At 40.5% G+C, this 20,167-nt stretch overlaps 1 protein-coding gene across 1 annotated transcript in view; it reads left to right on the top strand.

Moving 5' to 3' along the window:
• The window catches only part of QRSL1 (glutaminyl-tRNA amidotransferase subunit QRSL1), a 56,256-nt gene extending 38,145 nt beyond the window's left edge, over positions 1–18,111 (top strand). Inside the window, exons 6-12 of the mRNA XM_066607856.1 lie at positions 1,526–1,701; positions 2,131–2,243; positions 3,325–3,517; positions 4,572–4,689; positions 12,310–12,515; positions 13,223–13,402; positions 17,399–18,111. Coding sequence (XP_066463953.1) covers positions 1,526–1,701; positions 2,131–2,243; positions 3,325–3,517; positions 4,572–4,689; positions 12,310–12,515; positions 13,223–13,402; positions 17,399–17,487 — 1,075 coding nt within the window. The 3' untranslated portion in view covers positions 17,488–18,111. The remainder of the gene's footprint in view (positions 1–1,525; positions 1,702–2,130; positions 2,244–3,324; positions 3,518–4,571; positions 4,690–12,309; positions 12,516–13,222; positions 13,403–17,398) is intronic.
• The last annotated feature ends 2,056 nt before the right edge of the window (positions 18,112–20,167 follow it).

Here is a 20,167-nt window from a genome sequence, read left to right as displayed (position 1 = left end):
TGCACCATGAACTGCAGGACACAAAGCAGAGTCAGAGTGCTGGTCATGTGATCTGGAAGCCAAAAGAAAAGAGCAGCATACACAATCTAGAGGGGACAGGCTACAGAATTGGATTCCTTACAGCAGTGGTCAGTGATGGATTGCTCAAAGAACAAAAAACCCAGAATGCTTCTTTAAATATGCACAATATATTTATGGTATTTAACCCCTTAGTGACGGAGCTTTTTTGCTTTTTTCCATTTTTGTTTTTTCCTACTCCCTTTTAAAAAATCATAGTTCCTTTATTTATCCATCGACGTTGCTGTATGAGGGCTTGTTTTTTGCTGGACGAGTTGTATTTTTTAATGGTACTATTTATTGTACCATATAATGTACTGAAAAACTTTTAAAAAATTCTTAGCGGAGAGAAATGGGGAAAAAAAACGACATTCCACCATCTTTCGGTGCGTCCTGTTTCTACGACGCACAAACTGCAACAAAAATGACCTGATATTTTTATTCTATGGGTCAGTATGATTACTACGATACCAAACTTATATAGTTTTTTTTTTTTTGCTGTAGTACTTGTATTTAATTTTTTTTCAATTATTTTCTGCGGTCATTTTGTGCGCGCAATAACTTTTTTATTTTTCTGTCGACGTAGTTTTGCAAGGACTCAATTTTTGCGGGATGTCCTGTAGTTTCCGATAGTATCAATTTGGAATACATACAACGTTTTGATCGCTTTTTATTGCATTTTTTTCTGGAAGACAGAGTAACTAAAAAAGTGTATTTCTGGCGGTCTTTATTTTTTTTTTCGGACGTCGTTCACCGTGCAGGAAAAATAATGCACTACTTTGATAGATCGGACTTTTACGGACACGGCGATACCAAATACATATTTTTACTTTATGATTTAGATTTTTTAGTAATTGATATGGCAAAAGGGGGGTGATTTAAACTTTTAAAACTTTTTTTTTTTGTTTTTACAATTTAAAAAACTTTATTGATCTTTTTTCTTACTTTACTTTGAAGTCATAACATGCGATGCTTTGATCGCTCCTGCAGTATGACGTAATGCTATAGCATTACGTCATACTACTTTTTTACAGGCAGTCTATCAAGCCACCCTGTGTGGATGGCTTGATAGGCAGTCTGCTAAGGCAGCCCTGGGGCCATTCATTAGGCCCCCATCTGCCATGACACCTGCACGGCTCCTCCGATCTCACCGCGGGGGGGCCGTGCGGGACCCCCAAACAGCGTTCGCGGGATTTAAATGCCACTGTCAGAATTGACAGCATTTAAAGGGTTAATAGCCGCGATCGACCGAACGGCCGAGCGCGGCTATTGCCCGCGGGTGTCAGCTGTAATAAACAGCTGACGCCCGCGCTGTATGGAGGGAGATAGCGGCGCTACCTCCCTCCATACACGTCCTGCAACAGCAGGACGTAGTTTTACGATAGCGCCGTTACTAAGGGGTTAAAGATACTAACAATGTAATACATTTTATAGAATGCCATAACCACTAAATGTCTTTAATAAACAGGGCTCTGGGATCTGATACTGGAGGATCAACCCGGAACCCAGCATCTCACTGTGGTATAGTGGGCTTGAAGCCAACCTATGGGCTTGTGTCTCGCCATGGACTTATCCCTTTGGTAAACTCCATGGATGTACCTGGCATTTTAACAAAATGTGTGGATGATGCCGCGACTGTACTAGGTAATATAAAAATATATTTGGCAACAAACTTTCAAAATTACTTTAAAGGGTTTGTCGTGCTTTAACGCTTTTCCTTCCCAGAACGTATCTCATACGTAAGTGGCGCTTCAGCAGATGAGCATGTATGAGAAATGTCCTTGTTTCAAATGGCTATATCTCAGACTGTATTGCAGATACAGCTGGTGTTACACGTAAAGTTCTTGTTTGAGGTGAATGGGAACTTTGTGTGTAATACCAAGCCAGGCCACTGCCGTGGGAACAGAGCTTTCTGGTCAGTTGTGCACCAGGCTGGTGAACAGCTGATCGCCAGAGGACCTGGATAGGGGACCCCTTTCCATCTACTACTCGTGACCTATTCTAAGCATAAACCATCAAAAGGTTGAAGCTAGACAACTCCTTTAACTTCCTAACAACCGTCTCTGTTTTTAGGTGTACTTGCTGGACATGATCCACAAGACTCGACAACAATCCAAGATCACTTCCAGCCATTCACTCTTCCAGATGTAATAGATGTGACTAAGCTTTGTGTAGGAATTCCAAAGGTACAACCCAACTCAGTAATGCCAGCCTGGTTCTTGGCAAGCTGTTATAATGCCAAAAGTATGTCTGACTTCCCAATTGGATGGATTTCATCATGTACATTTCAGTTAACTAGTTTCTGATCTTTGCGACAGCTTAGCAATTCTTCATATGTGTCTTGGAGTACTGAATGTCTGTCCTATGAATACCTAAAGTGCACACCTGATAGCACAGTCTGCCTATGCTATAAAAACTCACCATGAGCTATAAAAGATATTACCTTATTGTATTCCTAATATGTCAGATGCCAGGCTATGACAGTGGACGGATGGTTGGGGTTAGGGGAGGCGGGGTAGATGGCATTGTTCATATAATACAGCCTGTGATGGTCCTCTACTGCCTTCAGAATGACTGCAGTAAAACTTCCTGGCCCAGATTTAGAATAAAAAGGGCAGCTGTGGAGCATACACTGCAGATCTAACATGTTTAGTTCGATATAGACTAAGGCCACCCTCACACATGCACTTTTTACCGGGATTACCTCGGCATCTTGAACACATCGCTAATTTTTTTTTTTTTAATGCACCTAATCACCCATCAGAATGATGGGTGCGTTAAAAACCGCTGTCATACGCAGTGACCGGTGTTTCAAAAAGGACGCTAATAGTCGTGGTGAAAGCCCACGATCAAAATTGTGCCGTTTTACCGACACAGTGGGTGAGCCTAGGAGTCCATGCCCAATAGCCAAGTCTGCTATAATGTATTTCTGTGTGTCCCTCATTTTAGATATACTGAAGATTGTTTGTTTTATTTTTTTGGTTTTTGTTTTTGCAAATTCTGCGAGAAAGTGTGGATCATTGTCACATCCTCCATCACATGTTGTGTTATGCAGATATTCTGCCCTAGTGCATGCTGCAGTGCATACATTCTAGGAAGCAGACATTTGAAGACCGTGTGTAAGTTTCATCATGTAGATAGACATTCAATATGGAAAGCTGAGCCCCACGATCACATCACTCTAGTTTTTTCTATCTTGGTTCATCCAGTGTTTTGTACTTTGGACCACTTCCCTGGACTAATTGTAGTGCTTTTTGTTTTATACAGGAATATCATGCCCCCGGATTATCTTCGGAAATCCTTGCTCTCTGGTCAAAAGCTGCAGATTTGTTGGAGAATGCTGGAGCCAAGGTGGTCGAGGTTTCGATGCCTAACACATGCTACTCTATTGTGTGCTACCATGTCTTGTGCACCGCTGAAGTAGCTTCAAATATGGCTCGATTTGATGGACTGGAATATGGTAAAGAATAGCTTATGTCACATACTCAGTATAATCATTTTCTGTTATCAGTAGGTTGGAACATGACCTTCAGGCATTGTTTTATGTGATACTTTGCTGTCATGTTCACATCCATTCAGTATACTCCTCTTGAACCTTACATCCTGATTATCTACTCCTTTATTTGTATTACGCCACCTCATATGTATACTGCTACATTCCCAGCATTATTTCATGATCCGTAATGGCCTTTTACCCTTTCATATCCAATCACTCCCCATGACCTGGAAATACTGATCTTCACTCTGCTTAATACTTCAACTGCATATTTAAATATGTCCTTTAGGACATAGACCATTTTTTATTTTTGTTGTCTGTCTCCTCTCCCCTTCTTCCAAAAACAGTATTTTTTTTTAATCTTCTATCGTCAGCTGTATGAGAAATTGTTCTTAGTGGGAGGAGTTGCATTTTTTAATGGTAATCTCCAATGTACTATATGATACTTTAAAAAAAAAAAGAGTTTTTAAATGCAGTGGAATGGAAAAGGGAATTGCACCATTATTTTTCTTTTAGCTTTAATAGCATTCATTGTACAATACAAATTACACCATATTCTGTGGGTCACTTCAATCATGACATAACCAAATTTATTTATTTTATTTATTTAAATATTACTTTCAGAAAGTGCTGTAGTTCTTATTGTCTTATTGATGTCATTTTGGAGTGCATATGATTTTCTGATTTTTTTTTTTTTTTTTTTTTTTTTTTTTTTTTTGTGGAGTAGAGGTCACCCTTGACCACAGAATCTAAGGGGCTAGAGGGCTGAGATAGGAATTAACTGCAAACCCATCTGCTACAGGCGGCGTCAGATGTGTAACACAGCCAGCACCCACTGTGAATGAAGTTGCCTTGGCTCCCAAGCCTGCTTCGTATATTCCTTACACACATCTGCTCTACATACACTGCAGATGTTGCAAAGGGTTTAAACAAGATTCGCGGTCTGTCATCTTTGTGTTTTCAGTCATATTTTTAAACTTCTTTTTAATGTTTGACATATTTCTTTTATGGTTTGCAGGGCATCGGGCTGACGTCAAAGACTCAACAGAAGCCATGTATTCTGCAACCAGAAGGGAAGGTTTTAATGATGTCGTAAGGGGAAGAATATTATCTGGAAACTTCTTCCTTCTGAAACAGTAGGTCATTGTTTTTTTTCCATGCAGTGTTGACAGTGTTATCTTGCTTAATACCGGTATTGTTGTATAATACCCAGCTAAATGAAATGAGCGTGGAATACATTGGTACATAAGCAATCAGAACACTGGCGGCTTAACAAATTGGAAAATTGCCAATTCCTTCAGGTATATAAACAAAGTACTTCCTGCACTTCTATGGTATTAAAGGACACTGTATGAAATGGTTACCAAGAATTATATTATATAGTTGACAGGCCACAAAGGTTATACACTGATTGATTGGACTCCTCACTTAATATGTCCCCACTACTCAGAAACAATAGATCAAAATAATGTGGGACAAAATAAGGATCTTTTTGCAAGTTCTTTTTATTTATATTCGCAAAGGCAATCTATGTAAAAGCATGTATAAAAACAGCATGGCAGTCCACGTGGCAAACTCATCAGCCAGAGCCCAGCTCATCCCAGAAAAAACCGACACAGAAACTCTAATTCTGTTGGGAATTTTTATGTGGATCCGCACAGGGCTTTAGGACCAGTTATTGAGGCAAATCCAAGTGCAGCCAGCCAACGTGGTTTCCATGCTAAGAATTGACACGTTAATGCTTTTTTTGCAATATGTACTTCAAAATATGTGTGCAGGAAAATCTGCTTCATATGAACTATGAGGTGGGTTTACGTAGCATCCAATAAAATGTTAAAATGGTGCAGATTTTGCCACTGATTTGACTACAAAATCTATGCCACTTTATGCAGTGAAATCCTGACATGTGGACAAAGCCTAGCACCAAAGGAGCTCAATAAGTACTTTATAGATCTATTTAATTTTTTTTTTAATTTCTTATAATTTTAAATCAGTCCTCATGTATAAAAAGTATATATTATCAATATTAACAGTCATACTTGTAGTTGATCACACTTTTTTTGTATATATGTCCATTTTATAATTTCTTTAAATCCATTTTAAAATCTGACCTCCTATTAAAAACAGCTGAAACAGTTTTTATTTCTAGTCATGCATGACAGCAACAGTAGGGTGGCCCAAACAGATATGGCAAAAAATGAAGTGTTAGCTATACAGCAAAAACGCCTTCCCAATTCGCTACATTTGCTAATAGTAATGTTAGGGTAAAGGTTTAGCTATAAATTCCAACTGCAAGATGGTGCGCAAAACTGATGTACATTATGAGAAATGGCGGTACAAGATTTCCAGTTGCATGAGCTACAGCATTAATATTAAAAATTTGCTTTTGCAAAACAACAACTATACTTTAAAACATTAAGTATTGACAATGGCGTTTTGTCCTGACAATCTACAAGTTTGTGCTGTTCCTACAAAAATACCTCAAATACATGAAAGTAGTCAAAATTACAACACAGAAACTTGTCAGTCAGCGCTTAAGTACTGGACAGCACACTTCTTGGTCATCTGTGTTGGAACAGCCTTGCGATTTGCTTCCACGACTTGAAACAACTGTTGTTTTTCTTCTTCCTTATTAGTAAAAAGTCAGAAAATTCATGATCTTTGAGCACAACCTTATCATAGACATGAAAACCTGAAACTGCCCCAAAGGTTTTTAAAGGGAAAAAAATTAAAGGGTGTCTTGCTTTGTAGTTGAAAGTTTTTTTTTTTTGGGCCACGCTAGCCAACAGTCTACATTTATCTTAAAGGTGTTTTCTGAAACTTTAGTATTTATGACCTATCTTCCGGCTAAGTAATCAGTATCAGATCGATGGCGGTCTCTGACCTGGGACCTTTGCCAATCAGTTCTTTGAAATGGCCGTAGCACTTTGATAAGTGTTGTGGTCACTTCACTGCATACTAGACACTGCGCTGTACATTTCATATCGGCAACTTGGTCCTATTCACTTGAATGGGATAGAGCTGCTCTCAGGTCATTTGACTGATGAAAGTGATATTACAAGCCTAATAATAGACCAGAGCGCTTGGTTATATGTCAGACTCACCCAAAAATACAGCCTCTGACTTTCGCCAAATCATATCAATAACTGTTTTCCCCATTTTTAATTTACATTAAAGTCATGTTCCCAACTCAAGAGTTTCATTGAATATCCACAGGGTATGCCATGAAAATCTATTGGTTGTGGGTCCCAAACCTATTTCTAGTACTTTCAGTGGTTGGTGTAGTCGGAATTTATGGAAACAGCCAAGCAAGCTTCTCTACTGTTTCCATAACTTCCATAGAAGTCAGTGAGAGTTGTGCAAACAGCGCAGCACAACAAGTCATGTTGTTTCCACAGCACCCAAGTTACAGAAATGGAATAACTTTCTTTGTCACCATGGACACGCTAAAAAGCTCACTGTTTCCATCATGCACTCTCAGATCGATTATTGCAATTCGTTGCTGATTGTCCTCCCCCGTGTCGGACTCTCCCCTCTCCAATCCATCCTGAATGCTGCAGCAAGGCTCATCTTCCTATCTAGCCGCTACTTAGACACTTCTGTCCTGTGCCAGGCGCTGTACTTGCTGTCCGTCATATACAGAATTCAATTCAAACTCACTACCCTCATCCACAAAGCTCTCCACAGCACTGCGCTGCCCTACATTGCTTCCCTCACCTCAATCTACCATCCAGCCCACGCCCTTGCTCCGCCAACGATATCAGATTAAGTGCCCCTTTAACTCGAACCTCTCATTCCCGCCTCCAAAACTTCTCCTGAGCAGCACTAGTCCTCCGAAATGCGCTACCCCAAACTATCCCGGGCAATCCCTGACACAAAACTTCAGGTGTGCTCTAAAAACGCACCTCCTCAGGGAGGCATACCATATCCCCTTAACCAAACCCCTCTGTACTCCGCCTGATAACATGCTCCCTGTCCCACTGACTGCAATTCCTGCTAGCCAGTCAACTGCCCCTTGCAGTTATACCGATTCAGCCACTATTCAGCTCAGTTTGACCATTGTCTATGCGTATAGCGTCCCTCAATCTCCACCTTGCCGTACTGTGTACATTTCCAGCCCCTTTATCTTCTGTATCACCCCACTATTTGCAGTATGTAAGCTCGTTGGAGCAGGACCCTCACCCCTATTGTTTTCACCAATGGATTACTACATGTAACTATGGTTTTGTATCCATTCCCCCTGTTTTGTGAGTGATGCAGAATATATTGGCGCTTCATAAATGATGATGATGATGATTTCTGAGCTACGCTGTTTCTGTAACAACTACCATTGACTTCTATTGAAATTACAGAAACAGTGTTGCATTGCCTGCTCAACTGTTTCCATAAGTTTCCAGGCCATCGCATTCTGCAACACTGGTGACAGTGGGGCCAGAACTAGAGTTTGGTGTGAGTCCCACATCTAACAGGCTTCTGTGGTATATCCTGTGATTATGCCATGAAAGTCTCAGATGAGCACATCTACTAAAAGGGTCTTTTTAGTTTTTTTTTCTGGTAGGTTTCCTTTAACATGTGACCACGAAGATTGGCTATGGGAAACCACTATAAACAGATGAGGAGAAGAGGATGCTGTAGCAATGCATAAAGCTACATCTAGAGATTGGCGAGCGTACTCGCTAAGGCAAACTACTCGAGCGAGTAGTGCCTTATGTGAGTACCTGCCCGCTCATCTCTAAAGATTCGTGTGCCGGCGAGGGAGAGCGGGGGGGAGAGTGAGAGAGAGATCTCTTAGACGAGCGGGCAGGTACTCGCATAAGGCAATACTCGCTCGAGTAGTTTGCCTTAGCGAGTGCGCTCGCTCATCTCTAGCTACACCCCCTGTGGTTAATGGACAGAGTTACATACAAGGGGTTCAGGACTCTCTTCCTATTAGCTAATTATTGCTCATTTTCTTAGGGCTATAGACAACAATTCTGCTGTGTTCTTTTCAGATTACATAACAACAATATGACTTGCATACTAAATGCTTCCAACGATCAGATACAGTTGGGACACGAGCCTCTTTTGTAAACAGGTCCTTCTAATGGTTTCTGCTTCTCTTAATTTTATTTCTCTAACGATGTTCATCTAAAATCTGGCTTCCTGGAAAACAGGGACAGTTGGTAATTAGCAGATTTATTCTGTTGGGAACAATAGATTATGAAGATTATCTAACATATTTAGTTATCGCTGTTTCAGAATATTGCATTCATTTGATATCAAATCTTACAAGTTATATACAGATATTCTGAAGGATCCTGGCAGAAAACAAAAACGTAAAAATTATATATATTTTTTTAGTTTCAAAAATGTCAGTTTATAACTCCTCCTACTAGGAGAAAGTACTGTCTTTGTATAAATGTGCAAAAATCTCATTGCTGCCTCAAAACTGTATTGAAACCGTATACACTAGACAAGGCAAAAGGGAGAAGTTGCAACAGTGAGACTGTGAGAATGTACATGGAGTCTGGCTTTGCTTTTAATTCCCGGTCATTGTTACAAGGCTTGTATAAAAAGTCTGACTTTGGCTTGAAGGAATGCTGCCTTCCAAAAGGTGGCACTGTAGAGGTTTTATTCCCTCTTCCTTATTAGCAAGGGTAGAGGAGGGAAACGCTTCCATCACTCCACCTCAGCCCATTTATACTACATGTGGGAAAAGAGGATGGCAGCAGGCATAGACATCTGATTGGTTAGACGTAATATTGCAGTTTTGGGATTGTATCGGAAAGAGCCTGCCCATTCAGTACACTTATGATTAGGCTCTACATCAACACAAAATTGCAGAAAACCTTGTAAGAGTGCATTCACATGTTGCAAAAGCACAGGTTGGAGTTACAGTACAGTTACAGTAGACTTCCCCCTTTACCTGTAAATAGGATTTACTTTAATCTTATTCACTTTATAAATAACTATTTCCACTGCGTTTTTCCCGAATCATTTCTGCTGTGGAAAATCTGCAGTGTTTCCGCAACATGTGAATGCATTCTAAGATTGCAAACGAGCGTGCTTTACTTAAACAATGTGGTCACTCACAAATTGCAAGATTGTATTCAAACCACAGGCTTTCTTCATGCATTACAGAGAAAATAAAAATTTACAAAGAAGGAGGAAGGAAAACAAGCTATGCAGGTTGCTCAACTTTTTTTGTCTACACTACATTTAATATATATCTACAGCTGTCTAAAGACTAATTAAAATATTTCTTTTGTAATGTTAGGGGATCTAATACGCTAAGCAACTCCAATGCATTCGTTTATACACCACCTAGATGTATGCAGAGGATTTTTGTAAAATGTGCTTTTAGTTCATTGCCCACAATTTACGAATTACAGAAAGCAGGGCTGCATTTACATTGTCACTGTCCTGTGTACTAATACACCTTGTATACCTTTATACCTAGCACAACATGGCTAGGTGCCATAACCAGGGCCGTCAAGTCAGTAAGCCAAACCTCCGACTCCTCAATTTGCCCATCTGACTCCTTTTTATATTCACTCACGTTTTTAAATGATAAATTTACTGTATTTAAAATGATAACCTTGGGCTCTACATCACTGTTATGATAAAATAATCAAGCTATTTAGATAGAACATAAAATATAATTATTCAAATACAATTTCAAAACACAAAACTTCTCTAAATTGTAAACTTACAACACAATATGCATTTAGTAAGTGTGGGGAAAAAGTTTTCAACAAACATAGTAAACAACATTTGTGCAGTCTATTAATTTGTTCTTAGAAACAGTCAGATATTGATCCTCCATCATAGATGACCTCAAATCTAATTATTTTAACCAGATTAAAGTCTCTGCTCCTGTAATCAAGCAGGAGCAGGTTGGGTCCTCGAGTGTCAGACACAGCAGAGGTGGAGGGAGAAACGCTTTTTTAACTGCTTCTGCATTCTCCTTTCCCGGGTACATAGCACTCAATGAGTGCTATGTACTAAAAAGGGTACCCCCTGTCATAGCAGAGCTGCAGGGTCCTAGCAGACCCTTGTCAGCTCTGTTAGTGACTATTGGTACTACAGTGGGATGTTGTCCCCTGTAACTGGGGCTCCTATGGATGCCCCAGCTACAGTGGAAACGTTTTTGTTGTTTGTTTTTTAATTTCCAAAGGGGATGTCCCCCAAGAGGTCCTATATGATATCATGGGGTACCTAGGTGGTAAAAAAAAAATAGTTACAAAAATAAGTTAAAAAAAAATTACAGAAGAAAATAAAAATTTATACATGAAAAAGAAAATGGCCCACCGCTGACACCAACCATAACTGTCAGCATGTGTGCCCTGTAATCCAAAACTATACATACTGCATATCAAAACGTCCAAAACAAAATGAGAAACCTATTCCCATACTTTATTTTAGTGTAAATATACTCATTTTAAAAAATACAACTACAAATTTAAAAATCACTTTTAACTTTTTACCCCCAATAAAACTAAAAAACATTAAAAAAAGCCAGTGAAAAAAGATATTTAGAAAATAGCCCTACAGATCACTAGAAAATGAAGCAAAAATAATTTTGGCAGCTGAAGGAAAAAAATAGAGCAGTAAAACCACCAAATGGGTAAAATCCCTAAAAGGTATCTGATCCTTTTAGGACCCAAACTGCCTGGTTCTTAAGGGGTTAATTTTCTTTTTTGAAGGTTATTTATTTATTTTTTTCATTTTTACATTTCCTCCGACTTCTCTAAAATGTAATTCTGATTCCAACTCCATGACAAACTCCACAGCCCTGGCCATAACCGCTTCCAAGGAACACTTCAGAAAAATCTGATACTGTGATACAGTGCACAGCCTGAAGGGTGGCACATGACTAGAGTTGAGCGAACGTACTCTGCTGAGCTTGATGCGCATTCGAGTATTAGCGTACTTGATGGTGCTCGTGACTCAAACAAGCATCAAGCCGTGTTCGACCCCGCCCCAGTTTTTGGCTCCTCCCAGCTGTGACATGCTTGTTTTGGGCCCTCCCCGCTGCAACACAGCTCGCGTCATTTGCAAATTTTTTGTCTGGCAGACAGGAGAGAGGGAGAGGAAGAGAGAGTCCATTTACTTAAGGCCTCTTTCACACGGCGACAGCGATATCACTGCTCAAATCGTGGCGATATCGCAGCTTTGTTCCTGCGATTTTGTAGCGACAGCGATGCTTTTTTTGAGAATAACCTTGCAACGCTGCCGACTGCGAGGAAATCTCAAAAGTCAGTAGCAGTTTGTAATGTTAAAATCGCATCGCACAAAGATCACAAGTTCATGCAATGCAATAAACAAAGAGGCTCCATAGGGAAACGTGGGCTACAAAAAATAGCACATCGCGGTAATATAGAGCACGCCCTGATTTTTTTTTTTTTTCTCCTCGCGAGATGGCATCAGAGAAAACATTGCTAATGTGAAGAAACCCATTGGAAAGCATGGGTGTCACAAACATGCGTTATCTTGTGCTATTGCATCGCAGGAAAATTGTACAATTTTGTCGCCCATGTGAAAGCAGCCTAAAAAAAAACGAAAGAGAGATACCTTCCTCTGGATCAACTAGCCTGACATACTATGTTACTATGTATTCCTTTCCAGTCTTAACTGTGTAGCCCATGGCACATCCGCCAACTGAGCATTTTCACCCGCATGGATGCAACATGTTGAGGGTTGCCTTTTACATCAAATATGCTCATAAGTTTGTTCATTTTTCACATAACCTCTTATTTTCTTTTGGTTTATTTCAGGAACTATGAAAAGTATTTTCTGAAGGCTCAGAAAGTTCGTCGTTTGATAGCAGATGACTTTGTGAATGTCTTCAGATCTGGGGTAGATGTCTTACTTACTCCAACCACACTAGGAGATGCAGCTCCTTATTTAGAGTTCATCCAAGAGGATAACCGAACTCGCAGTGCCCAGGAGGATGTCTTCACACAATGTGCCAACATGGCTGGTAAGCATTATTTAAGAATTGTACACCATAGGCATGGTAATATTAAATCACAATTGCTTAATATTACTCAGATGAAGTGATTTGCAAGCAGCAATAGTCTGGTTTAAATACGCCTTACATCTAGACTGCTAATGTTGTAAAGCCTAGCAGCCCTTGCTAGAAAGTGTATCCTGGCTCTTCACTATTAGCTTAATCTTAAAGGAGTTGTCCTATTAAAAACATCAATGGCATATAGTAATATCCGGGTAGATCATCCACGCCCAATCAGTGGTCATTTGAGTACTGTGACTACCTCTCATCAATACAACAAAGGGGCACCCATGTTAGGAATCTACTTAGCAAAGTGAATTACGTACCTAAGGCTCCTTTTACATGGAGCGATAAATTGTTTGCACAAGCAAACGATGATGGAGTTCACTCCTGCAGACCATTTACACATGCAGAAAAATCTCTAAAATGTTGTTCGCTGATCATTTAGTCATTAACATTCACTGTACAAGTGAATGTGAGCAGCTAAACAATCGCCGTTCAATACCTCTGCAGCACCAACTATCATTGTTGCAAAGACCAGTATAAAGGGTCAAGCATTGATTTGAAGGAATGCTGCCATCCAATAGGGGGCGCTGCAGAGGTATTTATCCATTTTCCTTATTTGCACATTAACTTTCAAGTTACTCAAAAGCTTATTTTTTATTTTTTCTCCCAAGGTGTTCCCGCTGTAACAGTCCCTGCAGGCCTTTCAAGTCGAGGACTGCCTCTTGGCCTTCAGTTCATTGGACAAGCTTTTTGTGAACAACAGCTTCTTAGTGTCGCTAAATGGTTTGAGAAACAAACTGATTTCTGCCTGTTAGCGTGTCATGAAAATGGACACATAGTTAAACAACAAAGTAAATCTGCTTTTTCATTGTAGTCAATAAAAATTAGGTTAAACTACATAATTCTGTTGCTGCTATTTGTAATATTTTAACATAAAAAAGGCTGTTAACATAGCGTATCACCTGCAAAATGTAGACCGGATAGAAATTGTGGGCAGCATGGTCTTGGTTATTTTAAATATACCTTACCACTTGGGGAAGTTCATGTGAAGGTGATTCCTGGATACATGTAGCACTTCCACAGCTTCACTCAGCAATCTTAGAATTTGTTCCTGTTGGAGGATTGCCTCTGTTCAGAGATCCCATACCATAATGTATACAAATGACTGCCAAACGAGGCAGCCCAAGGGATACGTCATACTTGTATATAGAGGCAGGTCAAAAATCTAATGGGAAACACTGCACTCAACTCCATCCACAACCTGAAAAACATAGCACTTAAGGCAACGGTGCAGTGTGGCCTATTGCAATTGTAGTACTATATGAAGAACAGAAAGAGGCATTAAGTTTGCAAGAAAGTTCAACGTGAGGTTGAAAACACTTCGCACAATGTACGAGCACTCCAAAATAAAATTGATTTGGAAAACCGCTCAAGGCGGAATAATGTGAGAATAGTAGGTTTTCCGGAAAAAGCAGAAGGGAATAACCCGTCAGAATTCTTTGAAAAGTGGCTCCCCGAAATATTTAGCAAAAACTCACTAACAGCCCTATTTGCTATAGAAAGAGCTCACCGTGTGCCTGCAAGACCCCTCCCCCCGGAGCTCCTGCAAGACCTGTACCTATTAAAATGCTGCACTTCAAAAACCATGACATTATTCTGCAAAAAGCTCGCAAAAAAGGCGAAATTCGATTTAATGGAGCCAGAGTCTCATTCTTTCTGGACTTTTCCACTGAATTGCCAAAAAACCGAGCGACATTTGTTGAAATCAAGAGGAGACTACAAAACCTACAGGTCTATGCAATGATATACCCTGCTAGGTTAAGAGTTGCCGCATTAGGAACCATGCATTTCTTCGAAACTCCTAAAGAAGTTAACTCCTGGCTGGAACGAAATGAAGATCAAATCGGGAAAGAAAGATCACCACGCGGATCCCCAAACAGAAATGACAACAGTTGAAGCGGAAGAAATCTGCTGAAATTCAGTTTCTATTACCCAGGTCACTATGAGGAGCAGCGAACAGATGAAGGGAAGATCGTCTGAGCTTAAAGTTCAAGCCACACTCTCTGGTTTATGGAGAACTGGTACCCCGGTCTGTCCGTGATATGACGGATTTGTGAGTTATTTGTTGGGGATGTTCGTTGTTTGGTCTCTCTCCCATGTATAGTAGTAATAATAGTTAATATAGGGTTAATAGGGGAATATTATCTGAAAGGGAATGTGCAGGATGTTGTATTTAAGGCGAAACCTGAAATTGTACAACTGTTTGCGTGCACCGAGACCGTTGATTATGGCACAGATAATATATATAACTCCGACCATACAGAGAGACTGAGGTGATTAACCGACTCATTAGGGGGTCGTCTCGGGACGGGTTAAACAGTGCACAACTAAAGAGGATTGCTGTCCGTAGGGCTATAGCGTGCGGGGCTCTCCCCGATATTAAAAAGGGGGGTGGAACCTCCTGGTGTGACTCCTCGGCGCGGTCAAGAAAAATTAGGCTGCACCGATATATCCTAATCATGAGCAAAATTCTATCATGGAACGTGAGGGGGCTGGGTGATCCGATAAAGGGTTCAGCGGTGCTCCGAACAGTCAGAGAACAAGGACCGGTTATTCTGTGCATACAGGAAACACACCTGTCTGGGGAAATCCATAAAGACCTTTAGGGTGGGAGAGATGCGACATTGTTTTCATGCCACACACACTACCTACTCTAGAGGGGTTAGTATACTAGTACATAGAAATATCCCATTCAAATTTTATGCCCAAAAAATTGATACGGAAGGACAGTTTGTCTGTCTACACTGCAAAATATAGAACTATGTCTGCGTCCTCATATCAGTGTATATACCACCACAATACAATAGTACGGTGGTGCGACAGGTGCTGAAGTTTGCGGCAATAATATCAAACATCCCAGTTCTCATTGTTGGAGACTTTAATTTAGTTATTGACCCCTCACAAGATAGGATGCGCGCAGAAGCTCCTCCCGCAGAGAGTGGTTTGACACCATTGGGCCGCTTATTGCGGGAAGTGTTATTACTAGACTTATGGTGGATACTGCATCCTACGGACAAACATTATTCCTGTCATTCTACCACATACCAATCTTTATCGAGAATTGACCTGGCAGTGGGTAATACTAAGTTATATAGCAATATAGCCTCAATTGAATATTTACCAAGAGTGATATCTGATCACTCCTCACTACTGATAGACTTACAGCACTGCAGTGATGGCGGTCACCCCCATAGAAGATGGAAATTAAACTCAAATTGGCTAACTATATTAGACAAAAATAGTATCAAGGAATAATTAATGGAGTATTTTGAGCTAAATAGGTGTACAGCAAATACCTTGATGTGCTGGGAGGCTATGAAAGCGTATATCAGAGGGATGTTTATGCAATAAATCACTCAGGCCAAAAACAGACACAGAGATATGGGACAAACCCTACAGGAACAACTGATAAATACAGAGGCCAAATTTGTAGAAGAAGGCAACATGATAGCACTCAATGCATGAAATAAGGCTCAGGAAGCGCTTAATATTTATTCTATAGATATGGCAGCCACCAAAAACAGGTTTCACAAGCAAGCTTATTATGAAGAGGGGGAGCGCACAGGCCGCATGCTGGTGGTTATAGCCCGCACACAGAATGATCCCACATATATTGTAGGACTAAACAATGAGCAGGGAGAGGCCGTGAGAGATACACCATCCACGCTTTTTTAGACGTCTGAGACTCAAATCCTTTTTTGCACATCGGACATCAGAGCCGATAGGGTCTTCTCCTGATGCATTGCCCCCCTCCTCTGAAACTTTTCATTTGGAGGAGGTGGGACTACGCAACAGAAGCCGGTTCACACCTCCATCCACGAATTTTGCGGTGGAGACATTTGTGGAATTAGTTAACCGTGATGTCCAGAAATTACGCCAGTATGGGTCTAAAACTGTATGTAAACAGAATTTGAAAAAGAAGGAACGTGAGGCCCTGCGGGCCCTGTCTGTGGATGAGTCCATCACCATCAAGCCAGCGGACAAGGGCGGGGCGGTGGTGGTGATGGACTCCAAGGATAGAAGGGGACAGCTTGAAAGGATACCTTTTGTATCCACGTATAGTCCGATTAGCAGGAGGATACAATTTATCCTCAAGAAACATTGGCCCATTGTGGGTTTGGACAATACTTCGGAGGAATTCCTCAATCCTCCGCTAATGTCATATAAAAGGAGTCAGAATTTGAAGGACAAGCTTGTCCATTCTCTGTATAAAAAAACTAAGACTAACACACAGTCCACATTTGCCCCCCTTAAACCTGGGAATTATCCATGTCTCAATTGTGTTGCATGTAGCAACATGGTGAAGGGAGATCGCTTCTATCATGCACGTTCAGGTGCTATGTTTAGAATCTTAGATCGCTATACATGTCTTTCCTCTTACGTAATATATTTAATTACATGCCCTTGCGGGCTACAATATGTAGGAGAAACGATCCAAGAAATAAGATGTAGGATCGGACAACATAAAAGTACTATACGCACTAACAAACTTGATCTGCCCATCCCGCGCCACTTCCACGATGTCGGTCATTCTGTATCACAATTGACATTTCGTGTAATCGATGGAGTGCCTCCATCAATTAGAGGTGGTGACCGGGTTAGTGTACTGAAGAAAAAAAAATTACGCTGGATCCATTTATTAGATACATTAACCCCTAAGGGTCTGAACCAAGAATATGACTGTGGCCCATTCTTGTAACCAGCTATATCCTGTATCAGCATCTTTCTCCTGTTATATGTATTTTTTTTTAAATGTGGATTTTAATTGTTTTTTTGTCTTGTCATAGATATTACGTGGTCTCTCCGACATGGCGACCTCCGTGCCCACCTCACGTCTCATCAATTTATCTACATATATGCATTATATGCTGTTTGATATTTGATATATAAATTGCATTTAGTTATTTTTATTTTTCATATCTGTATAGTATCTAATGGATAATGTGTATCTTGATATACCCATCGTGGTATATTACCATTATTGTGTATAACAAATTACGAGCATAAATGCCTTTATGAATATCTATATGTCTTACTACTGATTTGGACATGTGTGGCAGTACTTTGGAGCGAACTCCTAGTAGATTTTCTAAATACAGTAGTTCCTTGTTGCAATGATGAGGTAATATTGCCTTTTGGAGGCTCTGTTGTCTGCAGTCCATGTACAATAAAGTTTGTTGAAAGTCCCTGGACAATAAAGTTTGTTGAAAGTTCCTGGATCAATAGGAACTATCTCTGATGCTGCACAGCTGCAGTGAAGTGAATGGAGACGCTGGACTGACACGGAGGCGCGCCATGGTAGTAATTACATACAACATGTGCAGGAGGAGGAGAGATCACGGCAAGACAGGTTGTAATTGGATATGTGATTAAATGTTTTGGTATATATATGTGCAGTGTATGGGGGGGAGTGCATACTTGAAAAAGACGCAAGTCGAAACGTTGTATTACCATCTGTGAAGGAAATAAAAGGAAAAACCATCTTGAAATCACCGTGTATGCTGCCATTGCTTTATATTTCACCATCCATCAAAGAAACAGCCCGAGCATTCTACGCCTTATTGTACTCGTCCAAATTAAACAAATCAGCCGAACAGATTGAACATTACCTGGCAGAAATTGAGACACCCACTTTGTTGGAGGAGCAACGAGATTTTCTCGATGCCACAATAGAATTGGAGGAGCTGCATGAGGCGGTGAATGACATGCAGAATAATAAAGCACCGGGGAGGACGGGCTTCCCATGGAATACTACAAACAATTTGCAGATATTCTTTTACCGCGTCTCCTTGACACTATCGCCAAGGCGGAAAACCGTGGAAAATTACCACAGTCTATGAAAAGAAGCGATAACTATATTATTAAAACCAGAGAAGGACTCCTTGTTGATAGATTCATATCCTTACTAAATGCAGACGTTAAAATAATAGCAAAAGTACTAGCAAATCGGATGACCAGGGTGGTGTCTACATTGGTACACCCGGACCAAAGTGGATTCATACCAGCCAGATCCACAGCGATAAACATCCGTAGATTATTCCTCAATTTACAACTACCAGTGGATAGTTCAGACAGTAGAATAATATGCTCACTAGATGCCGCCAACGCGTTTGATAGTGTAGAGTGGCTATTTTTATGGGAAGTTTTGAGAAATGGGCTGTGGACCCACATTTGCTCGGCTGGCCAAACTTTTGTACACGGATGTGCAGGCGAATGTGTTTAATGAACGGGGAATCTTCGGAGACGTTCCCACTATATAGAGGGACACGGCAGGGATGCCCACTGTCGCCGCTTCTCTTTGCACTGGCAGTGGAGCCCCTAGCCTGTAAAATGCGTTCACACCCTGGAATAGTGGGATTTAAACATAGTAGGGTGGAAGAAACAATTTCCCTATATGCAGATGATATCCTGCTATTTTTAGGAGATGCAGAAGCATCTTTGGGGACAGCCATGAATATTGTTAGGGAATTTGGACTATATTCAGGACTAGTCATAAATTGGTCCAAATCAATAGTGTTGTCATTAGATATGCCAGAACTGCATATAACTAATGAAGAGATACCTATGCAGTGCATGGAGATGTTTAAGTACCTAGGGGTTAATGTTTCCAGAAACGTAGCAGACTATGGAAAAATAAACGAACCCCTGCTCGATAAATGGAAGCAAAAACTCCATATCTGGCCTGAAGTTAGTGTTCTGTTTAGGCAACTTTAATTATTAAACTAGAGACATTATGTAACCCTAAGGATAAAGGTGGTTTGGCCCTACCTAATCCCATCTCAAATTTTATTGCCTCCCAACTACAACACTTTAGGGAGTGGGAGACAGGGGAAACACGGGAGGCTAGTTTTTGGATACTAGTGGAGCACTTTGCCGGATCACACCTTTTTGAAGCCTTAGAAAGGCACGCCTTTAAAATAAAAATGGCTAGACCCTTCCAACACTGTTGCTCATGCATAAAGTGTCATGGAAAGCCAGGAGTATGGGGGGAATAAATTGTTGTACACAGTTTACTCCTATATGGTATAACCCTTGCTTACTGGAAATCAATAAATTACAAGGTTTTCAAGAGTGGAGGAACAAAGGTATCTGGAGAATCTCTCAGTTGTTGGAAGGGGGAAGAGTAAAAACCTTTGAGCAGCTGAGACAAGAATTTGATATTTGGCTACGTGCATGACTTGGCACTGGAAGAGCACGAAAAGCTTGCAATAGCTAGACTACTGTATCTAGCTAGAAAAATGATAGCCCAACACTGGTTGGACGAGGCTCCTCCTACACTGCGAATTTCAAAACAAAGTTAATCAAATCCTCCCATGGGAGAGGAATATATATTCTAAACGTAAGACCAACCAAAAATACTATGAGGTGTGGCTCAAATGGATACAGGCGCACGGCCTGACTGGCTTGGGGACACATACGTAGAATAAATTATAACATACTTAATGGTTGGTATGTCAAGAAATCAACTCAGGGGAGGAAAAGGAGAAGAGTAATAAAGAGACCAATAATTTAATTGATGTGTATCCTGTTTAATAATGAGATAATATCAAAATTGA

This window comes from Eleutherodactylus coqui, chromosome 1, assembly GCF_035609145.1.
Source record: "Eleutherodactylus coqui strain aEleCoq1 chromosome 1, aEleCoq1.hap1, whole genome shotgun sequence".
NCBI lineage: Eukaryota > Metazoa > Chordata > Amphibia > Anura > Eleutherodactylidae > Eleutherodactylus > Eleutherodactylus coqui.
The sequence above is the reverse complement of the archived record's forward strand: the minus strand, read 5'-3'. Positions and strand labels throughout refer to the sequence as shown.